The sequence below is a fragment of the Topomyia yanbarensis genome, chromosome 2 (assembly GCF_030247195.1).
Source record: "Topomyia yanbarensis strain Yona2022 chromosome 2, ASM3024719v1, whole genome shotgun sequence".
Classification (NCBI taxonomy): Eukaryota; Metazoa; Arthropoda; class Insecta; order Diptera; family Culicidae; genus Topomyia; species Topomyia yanbarensis.
In genome coordinates, this window is record NC_080671.1 from 447,867,853 (window position 1) to 447,891,825 (window position 23,973).

General features: G+C 44.8%; 1 protein-coding gene across 1 annotated transcript in view; it reads right to left on the reverse strand.

Moving 5' to 3' along the window:
* The window catches only part of LOC131685732 (microtubule-associated protein futsch), a 298,318-nt gene that overhangs the window by 16,344 nt on the left and 258,001 nt on the right, over positions 1-23,973 (reverse strand). The window contains exons 5-6 of the mRNA XM_058969643.1: positions 15,210-15,591; positions 3,952-15,150 (exon numbers count right to left, since the gene is read on the reverse strand). Coding sequence (XP_058825626.1) covers positions 3,952-15,150; positions 15,210-15,591 — 11,581 coding nt within the window. The remainder of the gene's footprint in view (positions 1-3,951; positions 15,151-15,209; positions 15,592-23,973) is intronic.

Here is a 23,973-nt window from a genome sequence, read left to right on the forward strand (position 1 = left end):
TTTCGCTATTTTTAGTACCAGGCTTGGGATTTCGTCTAGTCCTGTAGCCTTCTACATTTTCGTGGCACGCAGATATCCAAAACACACCGCTGGAACTCGGAAACTGAAAAGAGTTTCCTCTAGTTAGTCTACTCTAACAGCATTGAAAGCATTGGTAAGGTCGACGCAAATCATTGCAGTGGCGTTGTTTTCTCGTTTGCTTTGTTTGATCCAATTCACTAAGTCTGGGGTAGAATGTTGTTTTCGAGAAATATTTGTAGGCGCTCAAGGACTGCGGTGTTTGTAATTTTGGTGAGTGTGGGGACCAGAGATATCGGTCTCTTGTTCGATGGTAGATTTTGGTCTCTGTCAGGTTTTGGTATAGCTACCACTTTAATTTTTTACGTTCATCATTCAAGCAGCTTCTTCTCCACATGCTATTCAACTGTTCAATGATCTTGTTCACTATTTCAGGTTGTAAGAGACGATGTTACTTTTTCGAATTAAGACTCCTCCCCCAGCTATAGATTATCCTCAACGAAGTTTTCCGAAGTTTACATCCAAAAATGCTTGCGCTGCCGCCTCGTCATCATATAGAATATTATTTTCCTTTTTATATACACGTTTTCACGTTAATTTGTCTACTTTATACCAAAGATCTTTAGAGCTAGTAAAAGGTCCAACTTCATCCGGAAACATGTCTAATTTTCTTCTTATCTCCTCTCGCTTATTTCGTTGAAAGATAGCCGCCTTACCTTTACACTGTTAGTAAATTTTCCTGACTTGAAACGCGGTTGAAATTTCTTCTTGCTACTGTTTTCTGTTTCCATGCTTCATCTACTTCGGCGGACCACCAAACTTTTGGTTCTTTGTTATTTTTCCTCCTATTGTTCTTTTTTATTTTGCTCGCGTGATTAACAAGATCGGCAATACTCTGGACCGGCGTGCAATCGAGTTTGCCTATTTCCTCGGCAATTCTTTTTTTATCAAAAAAGAACCCATGGTTGTGGGTGTTAAAACAATTGAATTCAATGTTGATTCCTAAGTGATCACTTCCGACTCCGTGATCAAGAACGCTCCATTTTATCACAATATATACGCGAACGGAGGTCTTAGTGGAATATACGTAATGTTTCAAAGATTTTCTTCCATTTAATACCACTATGTTAACATAGTGCAATTAAATGGAAGAAAATCTTTGAAACGCTCCATTTTAAGTTTCCAAGGAGATCCGGCGAACACATGGTGATGTATATTGCTGTTGATTTTGTTGGAGCGGAATAAACGTATAGGAACCATAATTTAAAATTAAGAATTTGCTTTCATTTACAATATCCATAAGGGCTTCCCCTTTTTTATCACAAAGATCATCTCCCAAGTTATGTAGTAGGAATTAAAGTCGCCGCCAATAATTACTTTCCTATAGTTTTCCAACCATCTAAAGAGCTGCTTGATATCCTGATCGTATTCTATTGTTGAAATTGTTGGACTAATGTATATAGATGCGAGAACTAAGTCTAACTGTATAACGTGTATAATAACTACTTGTGTATGTCGTGAAACTGTTGGAGTTGGAATTTTTCGGTAGTTCATATTGCTGTTTAGGTATATTCCTGATCCTCCGTAGTTATCATCCCTGGAATGTGAAAATTTGCAATTTTATATTGTCCAGTATCCTCTAATAAAACATTTGTCCATATCTCAGCTAGAAAAGCTGCTATGTAGTTGTTTCCTGTTAACACCCGATGAATCTTTGCTTTATTTTTGTACAAACTCTGGATATTGGCTTGAAATATTTTGAAACTTGTGTGCGCCATTTCTATTTTTCAAATTTTAAAATGCGGCATTGTGTGGGTTGTTCAGCACGACAGTATTGGCCAATTTGAAATGTTTTTCCGTACATTGTTTAAACATATTTTTGATATCTTCTTGTGGACCTATCATGTCAATGAAATCTGTGCCTCCATTAGCATTCCTTCCCAGCGTAGCACTATGCGGATTATACATAGCTGTTCCATTCAACGATGAACTCTGTGTGTCAGTAATCAATGCATTTCGTTGTTTTGTTGTTGATTTTAGTTTTCCATTTTCCCAAGGTCGCTAATTACTAATAGATTTTTTTCTTTGTGTGTTTTCAACGCTGCTTGGACCGCTTATCTCTCCATTTGTTAGGATCCACTGTTCCTTCATAGGATCCTTCCAATTGTATATCCATTTTGTCATATTCGCGAAACTTTTTGTCAGTTGTGGAAATTCTTCGGAATCAACGTTTAGAGGTTCATACATATTTTTGAGAATGATTGGTACCTGCTAATTTGCCTCCGTATATGTGAGGTTTTGTCTCGACAGTAGAGCCTTAATATCCATCTGCCTTTTTCTTTCGGGACATAACTCATCCGTAGAATTGTGATCGCTGCTTCTACAATGGGCTCATTTCTGAACATTTCTGTAGTTATTAAAATCTGCCTCGACATCATGGCACTATGTACACTTTTCGCATCTCTTAACGCCTTTGCAGTTCTCCTGACGGTGTCCATCATGCAGACATTTTAGGCATAGTTCAACCCGCGGGACAAATGGACTAACCCGACTTATGCGACAAAATAGACGCACTTTGTCTGTAAGCTGTCTAGCTCTAAACGTGATATTAATATGATTAATTGGAATCCTGTCACAATTTTCCTCTTGTTTCGTCATGCGTTTTGCATCCATGATCGACACGTCGCAGTCCACGTCTTTCCTTATCTCGTCGACTTCAAGCTCTGCTGGAATATTTGACAAAAAAAATCTCTACACATAACATCTAATCAGGAATCCATCCCATCTCAACCGGTACATTTGAAAAACTGCAAAAAATGTATGATTTGCAGCATGCAGCAGAAATGTTATTATAAATAGGGGATTTTAGGAACAAAATACCCCAAAACCCTATCTTCGTCTTTTTCGAGAAACGGATGTATTCTTATTCAAATACTAAGATTGCTTGATCACATTATGGGTTAGATTCCAATATCGACCGTACCGATGCGCAGTACAGTGAGCGGTCACAGAGAGGGTTGTTAAATTCATGAATCTCATCTGGCGGGTTTCCTGGTAAAAGTTGATAAAGTCGAAAAGTAAGTGTGCAGAATCCAAAGTGACTCCAATGTCACGCACAAGATGCTGATCTCCAATACAATAGTATGACATTGGCTTGTGCTTGCGACGATACGATATTTCACGCAACTTTATAACCCGGAATGCTATACGATATTACACAGAGCGCCAGTCATTGAAAGTGCCCAAGAGCTATTGTAAAGCTAAGCAATTCCTCATGCACGATGAATATACGACACTACGGTGGTAATACTGTAGCTAGATCATTGATAAAGACTGTGAATAAGAGTAGGATCAAATTACTTCCTTGAGGAACATCCGAGTACTACAAGTTGGCGATCTCTCCTATACGATTCCAGTCAATAAATCAGATCAAAAGACACTCCTACTAACTTCAACCGTTCCGTTATTGCGTGGTCTAATAAGTCAGACCATGAGACGATTTCAATTTTGCTGGGTAATTAACCGAACTGTGAGAACAATTCATGAAACATAAATGAAAATGACACTTTTCGAATTGTAAAAAATCACGAATAATCTGTACCTCTTGAGGTTTTCACTGCAAAACTAATCACCCGCAATAAATTTTAGCAAACAAACGGGTTGACAACTCTAAATGGTAAAACTTTTTTTACTGTATTCATCTGGATTTGATTTTGCAATGGTAAACACTCCTGAAAAAGGACTCTTCCATTTAAATTATTATTCAACCGAAGTTGGGCGTCCTGTTTTGAGTTATTACCTTAAGTCTATATCACTCCAGTTATGTTTCTGATACTGTCTACATTTCTTAAATTTAAGCATGGACTAATTTTATACTATGGACCTTTCAAAGCACTAAAGTGTCTAACCTTAATAAACGAAAACCCCACTCACCTAATTCTTTATCTTCCCACGTTTGCTTCGCCTCGAGCAGCGCGTTGTACACCTCACGGCTAGGTTCCGTTCCGGAGAATACGTAGTAGCGGGCTCGGACCCGCTTGAAGAACTCCACGTTGGCGTAGTACGAGTTGCCGTGATGTGGCACGTACGACAGGTCAACGTACACCGGAGCCGGTTTCTTCGTTGCCTTAATCGGCGACTCGGATCGTTTGCGTAGATTCTTCTCGTTGTTCAGCCGCGTCTTGCTGATGATCATTCGGCGTTCCTTCTTGGGAGTGGTCTTCATGTTGTCATCGTTCAACGGTGCCGGAGATGGTAGTCCTAACGGTTTGCCCCACGATGCCAGCGTATCCTTGGTTTTGTCCGATTGTGTCTGGCCGGTGGTGCTACCGGTGGAAGTTGTCGTAGTGCTGGACTGTGCTGTACTTGCTGCAGTAGTTTGTGCTTGTTGAGGAAGGGTGGTGGCGGTCGAAGGCAATCCACTTGGGGTGAAATCTAACTCTTTCTTGCTGCCATCGGCAACGGTAGTGGCGGCCATGAATTCCTTCTCACTGGAAAAGTGCATCGATGTAGTCATCAAATCTACCTGATCCGATTTGGTGAAAGTCTTTTCGAAATCAAGATCGGCATCATCGAGGTATTTGCTGTCCCTGGACGTCTTGTGTTGGTTGGAATCTATACTGCTGTCGCCGCTGGAAGCATACTCCATGTAAGTCTTTGTGAATGCTTTACCGGCTGAGATCGGAATCGGTACTGATTTCGTAACGGCCGTGTCGGAAACGTCCGGAAGTTGCCCGTAGAAGGAGGTGCTCATCGGATCCGGTTTGTATGCAGATGCGATGGTGATTGCAGATTTGACTTCTTCACTATCATATTGGGGAGGAATTTCATCCTGGCTGTCGTCGATTTCAATGTCCGATTTCTTGCTAACACCCGAGCTTGAGTGTTGAAGGTCGTAATCGTAGGTGTACTTAGTGCTAGGTGAGAGAGGAGCCTGTGAAGTGACGCTCATCGGTGAACCAGGAACATCTTCGTCGTGCCAAGCGGCTACAATGCGTGAGGCTTGTCCGGAAGATATGTCTGAACGAGGCGAGAGGACGTCCTTCTCATCGAATTCTTCGGTCAAGCTGCGATCCTCGGTTGTTGTGAGAGTAAGAGTCGCCGGTGTTTTCACTGTTTCCTTTGATGCTGCTGCAGCTGCTTTGGCTGTTGTTGTGGTGGTGACGCTGGAAGTGGACATGGAATCACCAGCGCTGCTAGTGTCATCTTTCTTGGTTTCAGCAGAGGTTTCGGTCTTTACAATCTTGTCATCGAGCTTGGCTTCAACAGTAGTGCTAGTCTTTCCGTCCGGCACTCGTTCGATTTGTGAATCAACCATATCCGGGGTGGAGGTGCGGGTCATATCCGGTGTGCTCATGCCCGAGCTCGTCTTAATTTCGTCCGTCTTCAGCGTGTCGACCACTTTCGGGAACGGTGATGTTGGCTTCGGAGATGAGTCTGATGTTTCAATACCTGAACTGTGGCCGAGGTTGATTGACTTGGACGCACTATCTGTACTGCCTGTATGAGTGGACATCATCCCTGGACTACTCTTTCCAGATGGTACAGATTCTTTAGGTGTTGAAATACCAGATGCATCTTCCTTGTGCTGCTTTACGATCTGGCTTGACGACGTGGCGGTCGTCGTCGATGTTGTTGTTGTGGCTGTTGTTTCGTTGATCTGACCTAAGCTGAATTCCTCCTTCACCACATTCGGACTGATTGGTGCTGTCGGTGGTGTTTTGAGTCCACCTAGCAGTTCAGAGCTTTCGGTTTTACCGACCGTGCTGGTCGTCGTTGTAGTCGTCATGCTGGACTCTTCAATGGCGCCCATCTTAATTGTTATCTGCTTGGTTGCATTTTCCGAAAGACTATCCTTTTCGATGAAGGTATTGAGCGAGGTCGAACTTTCCTCTAGTGAGTCCTTTTCGTGGGGACTGACTGACTTAATACTGGATGTTTGTGATTTATCCTTCTCCGTTGACAGGGGGGTTGATTTTCCACTCTCGAAGAAAGGGAAGGCAATTGAGGACGTCTTTCCGTCGGTTGTGTTAGATTCCCCTTTCTCTTCCGTTGATTTGATCATTGAGATAACGCTGGATGACATCTTTTCAATCTCTTTCATTGAATCACACGATTCCTTCAGTAGTTGATCGATTCCAGGCTGGATGGCAGCATTACCTTCTGGACTCTCTTCTTCCTTTTCAAACATGGGGAAATCGCTAGAAGCACGTTTTTCTTCCAATGGGAATTGGTCTTCTCCGAACAGTGATAGTTTCAACTTCGACGATTCCTTCTCTTTAATAAAGTCATCGATTGCGGTAATGCTTTCTCGAGGGGTCTTTCTGATTTCCAAATCGTCACGCGAAGACGCTAATTCTTCAAGTGCGCCTAGGGCGCTACCTTCAAATGTGCTCTTCTGACTCGTGGATGACATTACAGCCGACAGAGATTTTGATCTAGATTCTTTCTTGAATACTTTTTCGTCCTGCTCTTCAGCATGATCGCTTAGCGCTGAGGACGGGCGATCTTCTTTGACGGCTGATTCACGACGCGAATGCGATTCGCTGGTGGCAGCTTTCTCGGACACATGACTAGCCGCTGACTCTGGGCGCGAGTCCGGTTTTGGCTTATCCTCGACAGCCGGTGATTTGGACAAGTCGACTTGGGTTGGTTTATCTTTTTCGCTTGCGTGACTAGCAGCTGATTCCGGACGGGACGCATCTTTTCCACTGACTACGGACTCCGGTCGTGAAACTGCTTTGGAGTCAATTTTTTCTTCCTTCCCAGCTGCATCGTCTCCGGTGAAACTTGCCGGGGAATCTGGACGTGAGAATTGTTTCTCATCGGGTATTGGTTCGCCGTGGTAGCTAGCAGTAGAATCCTGCCTGGCGAGGTCCTTTTCCGGAACGGTCGAGGGGGATGCAGCTGTGGGTTGCACCGATGCATCGCCGCAACTGGCTGGGGATTCCGGGCGTGAGAAATCACTTTCAGCGTCCGTCGATTTAGCGGTGGAAACTAGTACATCCTTGTCAACACTTTCAGTTGTTTGTTTTTTGTCAGTTTCTTCCGATTTATCCGCCTGCTTGGATGCAATTGGAGAAAGCTTCGCCATTTCTTTCTCATCGTCACCACAGCTAGCAGGAGATTCGGGACGAGAGAATGTCTTTTCGTCTGGAATAGGTTCCCCGTTATAGCTGGCATGAGAATCTTGACGCGCCAAATCTTTTTCCACACATTTGGGCTCCGGTTCTTTCGGAGGGATCACTTTGTCACTGGAACAACTGGCTGGTGACTCGGGACGCGAAAAGTCTCCATTGACGATAACATCAGTAGGCTTTGCTTCACTGGCAGAAGTCTTCCCACTGGCATGACTGGCCGCTGATTCCGGACGAGAGCTTTCCTTCTTATCATCCTTTCCATCGCTGGCAGTTGATTCCGGTTGCGATCCCTTCTTTTCATCGTGCCCTGCTGTAGCACTTTTATCACTTGCCACAGATAGGGGTCGTGAAGTTTCCTTCTCAGCTTCAACCTTGCTGGGTTCCTGTTCGCTGACATGACTGGCGACAGATGTTGGCCGGGAGGCATCCTTCTTATCTTCAGCGTGACTCGCTGCTGATTCCGGTCGCGATGTAGTTTTGTCGTCCTTTTTAGCTGCATCACTGACGTGACTAGTTGCAGACTCCGGTCTAGAAGTTTCTTTCTCGTCTGCCTTAGATTTGGGGACGATGACGTCCGTCTTCTCAAAAGTAGCTGTCTTTTCTTTCTCACTTACATGACTAGCTGCTGACTCCGGGCGTGACTCGTCGACTTTCTGCTCCGATACAGCTTTTTCACCTGAAGTGTCCTTGACCGTCTCGCCGACATGACTAGCGACTGATTCGGGACGAGATTCACCTTTATCTACTTTATCGACAGACTTTTCACTGACATGACTAGCAACCGATTCTGGTCGAGAAACTTCAGATTTGGCGAGAGGCTTGGTCTCAGATCCAGCTGTTTTCACATCCTGAATTGTCTTGATGCCCGGTTCTTTTTCGCTCGCTGCTGATTCTGGTCTTGATGCAGATTTCGTCCCATCCGGTCCTGATTCCTTACTCGTTGCTGATTCAGGTCGTGACGGTTCTTTAGATTCTACCGTAAGCTTCTCGGCTTCTTTCGTTGGTTCTTCAGTCTTCGCCGCTTCAAGTATTGTTTCCAACGGCGACTTGTCACTAGCGGCTGATACGGGTCTGGAAGTGTCTTGTGGTTCCGCTAGTTTCTCATCTAATTTTTCCGATGCGTGGCTGGCCGCTGACTCAGGACGGGACTGTTGTGAATCTTCTTTTGCATCTGGTTTCACTTCAGACTTATCAGATGAAGCCTTTTCACTTACATGTGAAGCAGCGGACTCTGGTCGGGAGGCCTCCTTGGCAGCTGGTTTATCTTCCGACTTGTCAATAGGAGACTTCTCACTCACATGAGAAGCAGCGGATTCGGGTCTTGAAGGTTCTTTAGTGTCCTTTTCGCTGACGTGGGAAACAACGGATTCCGGTCGTGAGGCCTCTTTGGTATCTGGTTTTTCTTCTGGCTTGTCAGATGAAGCCTTATCACTAACATGAGACGCAACGGATTCCGGTCGAGAAGAATCTTTGACGCCCGGTTTCTCTTCCGATTTATCAGATGGAGCCTTCTCGCTCACATGCGAAGCAACAGACTCGGGTCGAGAGGCCTCTTTGGTTTTATCTTCAGACTCAGCTGGAGCCGCGGATTCGGGTCTTGAAGGCTTGTCATCAGAGGGTGCCTTTTCACTGACATGGGAAGCAGCGGATACAGGCCGGGATGCTTCCTTGGATTCTGGTTTATCTTCGGACTTATCAGTCGGGGCCTTCTCGCTGACGTGTGAAGCGGCGGATTCTGGTCGAGATGCTTCTTTGACTTTATCTGCAGAATCAGTTGGAGCTTTTTTACTGGCGTGGGAAGCAGCGGATTCTGGCCGAGTACCCTCTTTGGCATCTGTTTTCTCGTCAGACTTTTCCGAAGGAACCTTTTCACTTACATGTGAAGCAGCGGATTCTGGTCGAGAAGCCTCCTTAGTCTCTGTTTTATCGTCATCAGACTTTCCAGTCGGGCCCTTCTCACTCACGTGGGAAGCAGCGGATTCTGGTCGAGAAGCCTCCTTCGCAGCTATTTCGACTTCCCTCTTTTCCGAAGGAGCCTTTTCGCTTCCATGAGAAGCAGCGGATTCAGGTCGAGAGGCATCCTTGATGGCAGTTTTCTCTTCAGACTTTTCAGATGGAGCTTTTTCGCTTACATGAGAAGCAACGGATTCAGGCCGGGAAGCCTCCTTAGCGCCAGGTTTGTCTTCGGACTTTTCAGATGATGCTTTTTCGCTGACATGAGAAGCGACGGATTCTGGTCGCGAAGCCTCTTTAACAGCTGTTTTGTCCTCAGACTTTTCCGAGGGAGCCTTTTCACTTACATGTGATGCAGCAGATTCCGGTCGGGAAGCTTCTGGTTTATCTTCAGACTTGCCAGTCGAAGCCTTGTCACTCACGTGGGAAGCAGCAGATTCTGGTCGGGAAGCCCCCGCGGCAGCGGTTTTGTCTTCAGACTTATCCGAAGGAGCCTTTTCGCTGACATGAGAAGTAGCGGATTCAGGTCGAGAAGCCTCCTTAACCTCTGGTTTATCTTCGGACTTTTCGGAGGATGCCTTTTCGCTGACATGAGAAGCGACGGATTCAGGCCGTGAGGCTTCCTTGGCGGCAGTTTTCTCATCAGACTTTTCAAATGAAGCTTTCTCACTCACATGCGATGCGGCGGATTCAGGCCTAGATGTCTCTTTGGCCTCAGCCTCAGCCTGCAAAGTCCCAGCTTGGGACACTTTTTCATCAACCTTCTCCGAAATCGTCTTCTGGCTAGTAACCGACTCAGGACTAGACAAATCATCCGCTTTCTTGATCAGCTCATCGCCAGTTGTTTTAGCTGCGTCATCGGATTCTTTAATAAAATCGGCAACCACTTTAGCATCGGCTGCGTCTTCCTTCAGATCACTTATATGACTGGAAATGGAATGCGCTCGGGAAGAATCTCTTTCGTCAACGATCGAGCTTTCATCCTTCGTGTAGTCACGTTCGCTAAAAGTGCTGATGGCAGATTCCCGCCTCGAGTCATCTATCAAATCGTACTGCTCTGCCAAAGATTCCTTCCGGGTTTCCGGTTCCTTCACGGGAGTTTTCTTCACTTCAACAGCTACCACCTTTTCCGGGAGTTCATGTTTCTCCTTCTCTTCGATCGATGTTGGCGATGTTTTAAGATCAGGAGAAGATTTTCCAGAGGACGCCGGACTTGTCTTATCAGTCTGTTTCACTTCCGGCAGTTGTGGCTTATCCACCTGTTCAGCTACCTTCGTCTGCTCAACCGCTTGTTCGTCAAGCCGAATCTCAGGAGTAGTTTTACCGGAAACTTGTGGTTCTGGCGTTGGAGATTTCGAGAACGTGATGGTTCCAGCTGGACAAATGTCAATTTCTTCGCCACCATCTTCGCTGCTGGTCGTTACCAACATACGCTGCACCGTACCGACATCCTCATCCCGGGGGGCTCCCTGCGACAGTTTACGTTCCAGTTCTACGGGATCAAATCCAGGAATGATCTCCTCCAGATCTTTGTCTGACTTTAGAACTTCAGCGACATTCGCCACTATCTTCGCCACATCTTCCGGTGTCCTTGCACGAGCTGGTTGAACAATCGGCTCCAACTGCGGGGTACTTGACTTCTTTTCGCCTTTCTGCGGTGGTGTAACACGATCTTCGTCTTCTTCCTCCTTGATGTCACGCAGGTTGGCATCTTCGAAGTTAGAATACTTCACCTCCGCTAGTACGTAGGATCCAGCTGCCTGCTTAGATTCTTCTATCTCTTCCAATTCTTTATCCTCGTCGATGTGCTGAGGAATATTCACCATCGTCTTTATATCCGCTAGCTTATCCGCGTCACCAACTGGGGAGTCCAACGTTGTGATATGAGTCTCACGAAGCTCCTGAGTAAAACTTCTTCCAAAACCACCAGCTGGATCCGGTACCGATGCAACCTCTTTCTTTTCACAAACTTCCTCAGAAACTTCCTTACCCTTCAGTTCCTCGATCTTATCGGTAACTTGCTGCAGTTTACTCTCCACCTGATCCGTTTTATCCTTGATCTTTGTTTCCATCTTATCCGCAATCTTTTCAATTCCTGACTTGATCCCGTCGGTGATTCCTCCCAGGAAGGAACTGATTCCACTTTTTGTCTTCTCCTGCGCAAGTTCCACTGTCTTGCTCAGTTCATCATCCAACTGTTTTTTCGTTTCCTCGATCTTTTCCGTGACTTCTTCGGTGATATCTTTAGCCATCTTCTCCAGTTCCTTTTTCTCATCGGCAATTTTCGACAGAACGTCTTCGGCCTTGGCAGCTACCTGTTCGACGTCAGTCTTAACAGACTCTACCCCAGCTGCCACCTTGTCATCCAATTGCTGAGCTTTAGCCTGTAATTCGTTGCTGATATCTTCACCTTTAGCTGCGATTTCTTCTACGACTCCTTCAACTGAAGTCAGGGCAACTTTTCCTGCCTCCTTACCCACATCGGCAATTTCCGTTTTCACCTTTTCAATAATCTCTTCCTTACGATCGACTAGTTCTTTTACCATTTCATCTTTCACCGCCACAAGATCGGAGGTGGTTTCTTTCGCCTTATCGTCAATGATCTGCTTCAGCTCCTCCAACTTTTCCTCTGCTTTTGCGGGTGTCTTCCATATTTCATCCAGCACCGATGACTCTTCAGCAGGAACTGGAATTTTAGGTTCAATCTTAGTTGGAACAATCTCCTCTTCCTGAACAGATTTCTTATCGTCTTCATCAGCATCTTCTTCCGCTTCCACTAGTTCCGATTTTGCATCTGGAATCTCAGCCGTCACAGCTGGTTCTATTTTTTCTTTAACTTCAGCTTCTTTAGGAATAATTTGCGATTCCAGATCTTTAAGCACATCCGCTTCGTCAACACTAGCCTTCGCCGGTGTAGATTGGGTATCCTGTGTGGGTGGTCTAGCTACCTTGGTGTCAACCTCGACTTTTTCAACAATTTCCTCGACTTCTTCCTGCACATCCTTAACCGTATCACATTGTTTATCACTTTCGGCCGACTTATCTGTTACTATCTTTTCAGTCTTTTCTGGTTTCTTCACTTCAGTCTCCTTCTTTTGTGCCATTTCCGCAGCCACCGCCGCCTGTGGCTTTTCTTTGGTATCCCGCTCCTTCTCATCTTCCTTGTCTTTGTCCTCGCTGTACTCCTCAAAGTCAGCTTCCTCGTGCATTGGCAAATCAGCGACCTCATCTGGTGTTTTAACAACGTCTCTCATGTGAGCTTGCTGTGCGCTGAATTGCATCTTTGCTGGAGTTGGTCTTTCCAATGGTTCGTAAACGGTCGGAAGCGGTGGAGCTACTTCCACCTCCTTGGTTTCTTCCTTTACATGTTTCTCCTCAATCACCAGATCCTCCTTGATCTCATCCAGTGGAATGCGTTCGTCCTCCGGAAGAGTAGGTGCTGTGGTAGTTGCTCCAGATTCTCCCGTTGCTGAAACGCGTTCTTCATGGTGACTCTCATGTGGAGGTTCGATGTGATCTTTCGGTACAGCTCCCGGTTCATTCTCATCACGTGTGTCACTTGTTTTCTTGGTGCTACTCATCTTCTCATCGGGGCTAATCGATGAAATTTCCTCCGTCTTCAGCCCATCCATCGACGTTTCCATTTTCGACTTTTCCTTGGCGATTTCTTTTGCTGATGCAATAATTTCCTGAACCTCTTCTGCCAGCTCTTGCTTATGCTTCGGAGATAGCTTCTCTGTTCCTTCGTCTTGCTCTTTCACCTCTTCGATGGTTTCTTTCTCAACATTGGTGTCCTCATCCTCTGGCTTAACTTCTTCTTCTTCTTCGGCTTCACCCTTGTCGCCTTCAATAACTTCCACCACTGTAGCTGCCTCATCTTCAACCTTCACCTGATCAGCTTTTTCCACCCCTTCCAAACTATCCCGCTTTCGTTTCTCCGATTCCTCCGAATCTCGCTGATGCTTCTGAATCTCTTCTTCCTTAGTCGCACTACTTTCCGGCTCGTTGATCGAATCTTCCGTATACTGCTCCTCTTTCTCAATGATCAAATATTCCTCCTCTTCCTCCGGTTCCGTTGCACTGTCCTGTATCTCACGATGTTCCGACAACAGCTCACGCCGTGTTACCTTTTCCGAGTCACGCTTAAACACGGCTTCTATCTCACGAACTGCATCCTGTTCTTCCTTCAACTCCGCCAGCTGCTGTTCCTGAACAGCATCCACTCCGGAACCTTCTCCAGCGGTGACAGCCGTGGCTGTAGCATCGACAATGCGCTTCTGAATTGCCACCCCAGCTTCATCGGCACTCGGAGTGGACACCAGACTGGAATCAGTTGTACCATTCTTGTCAAGCTTGGCCTTCCGGATGACGGCATCTTTTTCGGATTTTAGAACCTTTTTGGCTTTTACTGGACTTCCGCCTACGGCGTGACCAGGTGCGGTTCCTTTCGGCCGACGGGACAGAGGTTTGCGCTCGATCTTTGGCGGTGATTCTTTCTTTTCCGGAGCAGCTGGAGATTCCTTCTTGGCTGGTGGCTTCGATACAGGGCGCTGGCGAGCTTCCAGCACCTTGCGATTGTTGGCATCTTTGGCGCTCTTAGCCGGAGTGCTTTTGGGGCTCACCTTGCCTGGTTTGGTACTAACGGGTTTGGTTGTTTTCGGAGGACCGGCTAGTTTCTTCGATTCGTCGTCCTTCTTTTCCGCTACTCCATTGGTCAACTTTGGTTCAATTGTCTTTTTCGGTGTGGTTGGAGAGGACTTGTTGGTTTCGTCCTTTTTCTTGATAGTTTTTGTAATTTTAGGAGGCTTCGAGTCAAGTCGGGCACGAGCTGTGACCGGCCGACTGGTTCGTTCTCCGATTTTCTTGATGGCTTTCGTGTCCTCTTTGATAGAGGGTGATTCCTGCTTTTTGCCCTCCTTAGATTCGTCGTCTTTTGTTTCTTTGTCGTCTTCTGGTTTCTTGTCGGTTTCATCTTTTTCGGAACCGGCGTCCGAAGAATCTTTTTTCTCGTCCAGTTCAATTTTTTTACTTGTTTCAATCGACTTGTTGTCGATCTTTTTGGCGGATTCGGTTGCCTTTGTCTTGACCGCTCTAATTTTGCTGGCATCAACTTTTGCAGCTGCGACAGCGGCCACCGATGACTTGGTCAGATGTTTTTCCAGTTTGGCTTCATCCCCTGAGCTGTCTATGATTTCCGAGGAACTCTTGGTGGCGTCGGCCAGTTTGTTGTCGATCATTTTAATCTTGTTCTCTAAAAGCTTATTATCCTTCTCAGATGGTTTCGTTGCCTTGGACGGAAGGATTGGCTCGGGAATTATCTTATCGATGGATGATGATTTCAGTGCTTTCTTGGTGAAGGCTTGCGTCGAAATGCTCGGAGCGATCGACTTGACGGCACATACCGGATGGCGCATGAATTCGACGTTTTTCATTTTTTCCAGTCCTTCGAGAATTTTGTACTCTGGTGCGGATCCCGGGAAGAGTATTCTTGTGATGTTGTCTTCCGGGTTGGCCGGAGTCCACACTAGCAGGGCGCAGATTGAAATGATATTTTGAATTGGGAATGTAAACTCTTTGGAATCCTTCGGAGTGAATAGTTTGGGATCAGCAGCATGCCATTTGGCGAGGAATTCTTTAACTTCCTTTGAATCTTTCGCAGGACTAATCACGTACATGTCCAGAGTACCATGACCAACTTTATGATACAGATTAATGGGTTCCGCATCGCGGTAGCAATTTTGTGCTTTCAAATTCAAGGATTTTAAATTGGTGACAATTTGGTGACCTTCATCGATTAGCTCTACCAGCAGCGGGTCTCGGTCCTTGTCTCCATCGGGACTCAGCAGACCCTTGCGCTCCGGAATGTTACAGAAGAAGTGCCCAATCTGCGGGTATACGTGTGCTTCATTCTTGCGCTCGACTACCGCTGAAATACCTTTGATGTTGGTATTGTTGATCCGTGTCATCAGCACAGCATCCAACCGATCCAGATGGCGAACAAAATCCCAGAAGCAAGATTTTCGGCTAAAGCCACCGTCGACTGTGAAAATAAAAAAAAAACATTGTAATAAGATAGATACAACCAAAAACGAAACTCACCTAGCATATTGAATCCATTGATACCGAACAGTGCCGCGTCACCCTGCCCTCCGGGGAAGACATACAGTGTCGGATGGCTGAAGCGGATATTGCCGACCACGTCCGAGCTTTCCAGCAGTTCGGATATCTCCGTCGGTACGATCATCGTTGCCAGGTAGTCCACGAACGCGCTCAACTTGTCACTGCCCGAACTCAGCACATCGACCGGATTGAGCCGGATGCGGCAGAGCCGGGCAAAGCTCTTGTCCTGAATCGAGGCCCAATTGCCGACCGGGGCGCAGTGGATGTCCATCGTGATTGTTTCCGGATAGGCGCGCAGGACCCGTTGTACCTCGTGCTCTTGGAATGCCTCCATGAAGTCCACCACCGAGAAGGTTCCATCCTGGAAGGAAGGGAGGAGAAGTGGTATTTTTAAAAATTTATTAATGTCTGCATAAATACACTTCATTCATTGATCAATAACTCAGCAAACCATGAAGTTCGGTACAACCTTGACTTCTGGAACTGACAGGAAACGAGCAACGAAAATTTATCACATAAACATCGTGTGAGGGGCCTTTGTGATGGATGCCTGCAGGATGGGTGTAGCAGGCTAAGATATTTATTTTCTTTAAACAATTTCCACATTATGGCATCCCCGTTTGAAACGGCGTTGAAGGTAAAAACACTTTTACTCCTCCCACTTTGGTAGTAGAGTCTTTCCGGTGTCACCACTGTACGGACATGTAAGGAGCAGGAGTAGTGTGAATTAGACCGAAGCTTTGTCTTCTGTCTTTCGTGAGGGTGATTTACGATTGCTCATTTCCACATCAGGGCAGATACTCCATTTATCTTTCTGTCGTGGGAGGAAAGATTTTCTATTTAGAGCATGTTTTTCTGTTTTTATCTTAGAATTCACCACATTGAGCATTCCAATTACCGATCGACCATCGACTTATACCAGCATCCATGGCCACCACCGACCACGATGCTGGTATAAATCGATGGTAAAGCTCGAATATGTGTCAAAATTTACAGTTGATTCCAAATTAGAGTAAAAATTGGAATCAAATGGAACTTCATACGAGCATAATTTAGCTTCAGAATCTGGATCAGAATCTGCCATTCTAACTATGGACAGGAATGTGTCGTCTAATCCGTTTTTTGAATCCAAACTTCAGGCGCATGCATTGTGGTCAAAATTTTACATATTTTGACTAATTATTTTGCGGCAAATACATAAGGTTTTACGTTTTGGTGGAAAAGTTGCTGGAGCCGTTAAAGAGGATTTTCAGAAGGCGGTCATTTTCTAAAATGAAGCATAACATTTCTGTAATTTAATTTATTACTAAAATCGTCCATTGGTTTGAGTTTTTATCAAAGTTATATAAAATATTAGTTTTAGTAATACAGCTGAGGTTACCAATTCTCTAACTAGATTTGTTCCTTTGTTATCTTGCAATTCCTGAGCAACCCTTTAAAATCTGTTCTTTTAAGAATCTTGTTTTGTTGAATTTGTCTCTCCATGATTTTTTTTTATTATGAAAATCTACAACTGTAGTGGCCAGAGTTTCTGGTGTACCAACTCCGTCTAAGTCTAACGCGGAGCGGATTGTTCCTTTCCTTCTGTGGCAAACTGTGAAACCATGGAAGCAGAATGCGACACTATGGCGGGCATAAAACACTGAACCCTTTGCTTTCGGTAGCCTTCACTATAAAAACGCTAGAATTGCTAGATCAAGTCTTTAATTGCTAATTTCGAACTATTTTTACATGAACAGTAATTTTTCACTTGCTCAGCGTGATAAAAAATGGCGCCCTATTCACGTCGATTGCCAAACTTGAACATCGTTTTTTTCCTGTTCATATTGGCGCGCCAAACCCAAAAGCGCGCGCTTGCCATCGGTCGATCAAAGTAAACAGGTCTGCCAGCATCGTTGTGCTCAATCGGTTGCATCCAAAGATAAACTGTGGCAGTAGGCCATGGGTTGCCACAACGCGCATCAAAAATTTTCTTCAAGCTGACAGGATGTGACTTGAACATCCTCCGCCCGAAAACTTCACAATTTCAAGCTTCGTTGTCTGGAATCGGAAGTAACCGCAATTTATGGATTGGTCCCTGCAGAATTCCTCCTCTGGTGCGCACGTCAACTTCCCGAACCTACTTATCGTTTTCGGGATCGATTTTGTCGATTTTGCCTAAACGTTAAACTTAGGGCGGTAAGTTGTCCTCTTTTATAATTACCATCATACCCGGTTTTACATTGGTGTTCCTGTGTGTCCATTTTGTTCTACCTTGCAGCTCCAGAATGTGTTCTTTGGACCAACCCTTCCAAACGTGCTCTCGAAGTACTTGGATGTGCTGCCATCGTGAGCACCTGTTTACCCGTATTTCCTTGCATGAAGGCTCTGGAATGGCCGTCAGAGGGCGATCAACCAGAAAATGTCCTGGTGTAAGAACTTCTTCAGCTGTTGGATCATCAGAATGCGCGAACAGTGGCCTGGAGTTGAGGATCGCTTCAATTTGGCAAAGAAACGTGGCAAACTCTATAATGTTTAGTGTTACCAGCAAGGTGCTTAGAGTCCTAAGGTGATTGGCAGTAACTAGGTGAGAAGTGAGGTAAGTGCGCAGCTAGCTGCGGGGAAGAAAAAATTACAGCGAAGAACTTTGTTTGCATACTGAAATCCAAGCAAACATGCATGGAGATGTAGTAAACAATGTTGTTAGCTGTCGTTTCTAGCACCAACATGGCTGATCGGCGATTTCAAGGATCGTATCACCTGAAAATAAAAGCTCCTTGGTCACCAGCTTCAATACCCTGTTTAGTATAGATTTCACGCTTTCAACGCCTGCTTCCCATAACCCACCAAAATGAGAAGCACAAGACACTATAAGATTTGTTTTGTTTGGCAAAATTCAAAGACCTTCTTCTCCGTTACTTCGCGTTCGAATAGCTTACACAACTCCCTCAATTCGATTCGTGCGGCAACGAAGTTTGTCCCATTGTCACTTGTGTTCCGCTGGAACACGTCGTGCTACAAAACACTGCAGTGCTGCAAGGAACGCCGCAGTGGACAAATCTTTAACTACTAGCTAAAAGGCTCGGCATTAGAAACCGTTCGCAGCCGTTTACTTCTCCCGGAGTCAGTCGCTCACATCATCAAGATCCTTCGTTTGCTATACGGTCGTCCCGGACTATTGTTAAACGCACTTTTGGCGAAAGTACGATCTGTCCCTGTACCAAAAGCAGAGAAGTTGGAATCACTGATCGATTTCGGAATAGCGGTTCAAAGTTTGTGCGATCACTTGGAAACAGCCAAACAACGTGCTCATCCGTCAAACCCATCGTTGCTGCTCGAACTGGTCGACAAGCTGTCGGTACACGTGAGGCTTGATTGGGCCTGCAGGATTTCGGGGAGTTTATGTCCGAGGTAGTAAGGAATGCTAGTCGTGTTACACTCTATTCCGGAGCGGTAAAAATATGCGAGAAAAACAGCAGATCAAGGCGAGGAACACTGAACGTACATACCGAAAGTACGCATCCAAGAAATTCCAGTGTACCGGAGAAATCGTACCCCGCGTGCAGTAGCAAGGACCATCGCCTAAAGGATTGCGATCGCTTCAAGTCATACTGCGTGGACGGTCGATGAAAGTTGCTGCAAAATACAGGCATTTGTTGTAATTGCTTAAATTTTCACGGCAGGAGAGCGTGTCGATTGAGCAACGTTTGCGGTGTAGGCGAATGTGAATATCGTCACCACCCCCTTCTACGCTCAGGCCCTCGCTCCATCGAACTAATGCAAGGAAAACAATCCACAATACAATTAGCGAACGCTGAGAATCATGTCCATCGTTGTGCGGAGCAAGCCATTATATTCAGAATTGTCCCGATTACACTTCAGGGACCTGAAGTGGACATAGAAACTTTAACGTTTATGGATGATGGTTCTTCATTAACACTGATCGAGAGCGCTCTGGTGGAACAGCTAGGGGTAGGCGGTGATCCACAACCACTCTGCCTCAAGTGGACTGGAAACATGTCATGCCTAGAAATCCAACTGGCGGTATCGGGCTGTAAACCATCCACAGTTTGTAATAAAAGACGTGCGCACAGTGAAAAATCTCACCCTGCCACAACAAACCCTGAACATCGAGCAGTTGTCGAGTAAATATCAACACCTGCGAAACCTACCAATATCCAGTTATTACGACGCGGAGCCATGTATACTAATAGGGATCAATAATCTGAGGTTGATGGTTCCTCTTCAGGTGAAAGAAAATGATGATGGAGAGCCAGTTGCTGTACGCATGGAATGTATACGGCGGAACGAAATCTCGCAAAACTATCCCGTCATTGAATTACCATAATTGCCAGTGTTCAACCGACGAAGCACTGCACGACATCGTCAAAGATTATTTTGCCAAGGAGGACGTGGGAACTCATCCCCACCGTGCACTAGAGTCGGGTGAAGAAAAAAGAGCCATACTGGAACATAGTACAGTTCGTGTTGGTGATAGGTTCGAGACAGGCTTGATCTGGAGATATGAAAACTTCGAATTCCGAGATAGCTTTTCGATGGCCCTGAAGAGACTCGACTGTTTGGAGTGCCGAATGACCAGAAACCGTGATTCAGCACTTTAGTAGAAAGTGAGGTTATGGGATGATTTTCTTGAAAAAAATGTTCCGGAGTCGAAGTTAAAACGCAGAGTCCTGTGAGCAGTTGGACGCTGCACAGCGGCGGTTCTTCAAACAAAAGTCGGACAAAACCTCAAATGTTACCTAATTTGGCTGAAAATCACAATTTAAGCAAATTTTGAGCTCATTTTTGATGTCAAAAGTCGTAAAATATTAAACGCATTTTTCCATACAGTGTCACTGAACCTTTCTAATAACTATGATCCCGTTTTCATGATAGATTTTCCGTTACTGTTCACCAATGTCAGCAATATCATAAAAAATGAAGAACACTACTTTAAATCCATTGTATAAAGTGGTGGTTTACTGTAGATTGTCTAACTATTTTAAACAAAACACCATGCGCCTCCATAGCAGCAACAAAGCTTCAAAATATCCTTAAAACTTTTTGCGCACCATGATATTCGAAAAGTAGAGGTTATTTCCCTTAGAATGTATACTATGTGACCGTTCCGAAATGATTCCGAAATTTGTACAGAATACATTAGTGAAAAAAGTATTTTTGATCTGACCAACTCAAACATATTTAAACTAAAAAGTCATAGTTCCAAGCAAATTACCAAATGTATTTTATTCACTAACCAAGTTCTTTCGTTCTTCTACACAATGTGTTGTGCTAAATGTGCTAAAATCGGACCAAAATCAAAAGAGCTACATGCATTTGAAGTGAACAGAGCAATGCTGGTTTCGGAAATGAAAATCATTAAAAAGTCCAGACATTGTTACGTTTAAACTCATGTTAAAAATCGTGTTCTTATCCAATAATCATTTTGAAAAATTTTGATTATACATCATTCAATACATGAGAAATTTAGGAAAAATATAAAATATCAATATTTCAAAAATAAATTTTTAATTTAAGCCACTGTGCGCTAGTTTAAGCTGGAATTTTTTTAGGGTGATTAACCGGTTAAAGTAAGTGACTCACATCCTAATCACAAAATCACTAGGAAACTTCTTCTAACATGGATGGAGCTGTAAACTTCACACGGGTACTCGGTTTACTCTGGCTACCGGAAAAGGACTTGCTGAGTTTTTCGATGGTACTGCAGATACACAAATATCTGCAAAAACTGATCGATAAAAAGGAATACCCAACGAAACGCCTGGTTCTTAGAGTTCTAATGTCCTTTTTTATCCTCTTGGAATGTTGGCTTCTTTCATAATTCAAGGTAAAATCCTACTGCAGCAGATCTGGCAATCAGGAGTCAAGTGGGATGAGCGAATCGATAGCGAAGCGTTCATACGCTGGCGTCAGTGGACTGTGCTATTTCCATTGGTCAACAATGTTCGTATACCCAGATGTTACTTCGATAGTTCGACCGCGGATCACTACAATCGAATGGAGCTACATATCTTCGTAAACTCGAGTGCAGCCGTAGCTTACTTCAGTACCGTTCAGCCGGATGGTGATATCCAGCTGGCATTGGTCGCCTCCAAGTCCAAGGTAGCCCCGCTTAAACCAATGTCGATACTGGGAATAAGACTGATGAAGTTCATTCTACAAAGTCATCCGGTGAAAATCGCTAGAAGACTTCAGACTCTAGCACGTTTCTGTCCTGGATCCAGTGCGACCCCATCGCTATAAACAGTTCGTCGCACTCCGTGTTGCAGAAGTACTCAGCGAGACTGAGGTCGACGAGTGGCTATGAGTACCGTCGAAAATGAATCCTGCTGACATCGCTACTAAGTGGGGCCACGGACCATCCCTCGATTCAGACCACGAGTGGTACCGTGGGTCAAGTTCATGAAAAAATGCGGAAAATACTTTGCCTCCGCAGCGTGTAGCCATCCCAATAACTGAGGAAGATATCCGTTCATGCTATACGCACCATGAGATCTCTACTACAACAACAGTAGTTGACTTCAGCAGATTCTCAAAGTGGCACACGCTTTTGAGAGGAATGGTGTATGTCTTTCGATACGTAAAAAGCTTACACCGGCGGATAATCAAAACAAGATACCACTGCAGGATACCTTACGGAGGAAGAGCTGATGAAGGCAGAAACGCATCTGATTCGCATGATAAAGTGGGAAATCTTTTCGGATGAAATGGTGACGCTGCACGGCAATCAACATCTGTCGCCTGAACGTAGGCAACCATTGGAAAAGAATAGTACGTTAAACAAACTTATGGTGTTTTAGCTTGAACCCGAAACTGAGTCAGGTTTAACCCCAACCGCTGTTAGTTCATACATTTTGACAGCAGTTGGGGTTAGAAACTGACTCAGTTTCACTTCAAGCAAAAACGACATTGCTCTGGTTCTGGACGAGAACGGCATCCTCCGAGTTTACAGTCGCCTCAATACTACCAAGAATATCGCCATGGGGACGAAATTCTCGATTATTCTACCGTAAAAGCATCCGTTTGCCTACTTGATCGTCGACCACTTTCGTCGTCAATATCGGCCTGCTAACAGCGAAACCGTTGTCAACGAGGTACGACAGTTGTATGATATCCCGCGACTACCCTGTATACCCTGGGCAGACCCCCACATGTCAACCAGACTGCCCACTACGGTAAACTATGCGCCAAAACTGCTAAAGAAAGGGGTTTCTTCAATAACAACTGTTAATTTACAGGCAACCAATCGAACAATAATCGTTGATAATCTTAAACCAACATCCAGTACACCTAGCAAAGGAACAACTAAATAAGTAGACGGATACACCAAGGCCACTCAGAAACACAAGAAGCGTAAAAACAACCAACAGTGAAAATCAAAACAGCTCTAGCGTCAATGGCATATATGTACACGAAGCTTAGGAAGAGGGTAGACTGAGCAACCCACAACCAGCAGACGGTAAAGTGATGGGTCATTTTCTACAGCGTTTTTTCCGTGATGAAATTTGATGTGGGACAACATTTAATAGCGTTTTTCTCGAAACAGCTTTTTCAATTTTTTTATTGTTGCCGTGTCTTCAAAATCGTAAAACAAAATAACTTTCGTTTTAAGCACTTTACACCAGACGCTCCCCTTAAACTTGTCGAAAACGATTTCTTGGACACTGCTTTCGTCTTGGAAGGTGAATTTATCAACTCACGGCCTATTATAGATCTAATGAACCTCCAGAAACATGACTTGAAAATTTTGCATGAATAACGACCTCACCTTTGGATGTCAAAGATGCTGAGCAGGAGAAGATGAAGTATGCTCTGCAGCTTTGTTCAACACCATATCCATAGTTATTAAAAAGGTATACTCAGTTCGTTAAACGCATGCGAGATGAGCGAGTTATCCTTATCAACAGTTGGTTCGATTCGGCCAAATCCTCTTCTACTGCAAACGATTACAGCGAGCGGACGAAAGCCTATGGTCGTTCCAACGAAACCCATCAGAGCATATGATGAAGGCTTAGGTTAGAGTATCGCGGATGGTTCGATGAAAAAGATACAGTTACAAGTCATAGGTGCGTTTCGACTTCGTCTCATCAGAAACCGACACTAACTTCGTTGGAATAGATTAGCGCCAGCTTGACGCTAAATCCCTAAAACTAAAACACACTTTGTGTTTCAATGGAACGCCTGGTCAAACGTGATGTCCCGTCCGAGCAGGTGCTAATCTATTCCGACGAAAAGTTAGTGTCGGTGTCTGATGCGACGAAGTCGTAACGTACCCATGACTGAGAAGTTAGGATTTGTGCCCTTCATGTACAAAGACTACTTTTACCAAAAATTTTCGCCATGGTGAGAAATTTTGGTGTTTACCCAATTTTTCTCCTTAGGGTGAAATATAGCATATTGATCCAGTTACTTGCAATAGGATGATTAGAGTCGCAGAACATTTGGATCAACCTCTTCCGAAAAGTAGTCGCATGCTTACAGTTTCTTTCTATTTCTCAAAGGCCCCTACATCATCATCCTCATCCTTAAATTCGTTTTCAAGCGCTCGATCGAGACACAAGTGTTTTGCTCCAATCCGTGAAGTGCATAGCGACAAAGAATAGTGCTAATCCGCATTCAAGGTTATCTTGCGCATTCTCTGCACCTTCGAGGTTTTGGACTTTTTTCTTCATTTGAACGTGTGATATCCTTTAGGTTGCATTCCTCAGCCTTTTGTGAAGTAAAATCTACGTTTTAGACACAT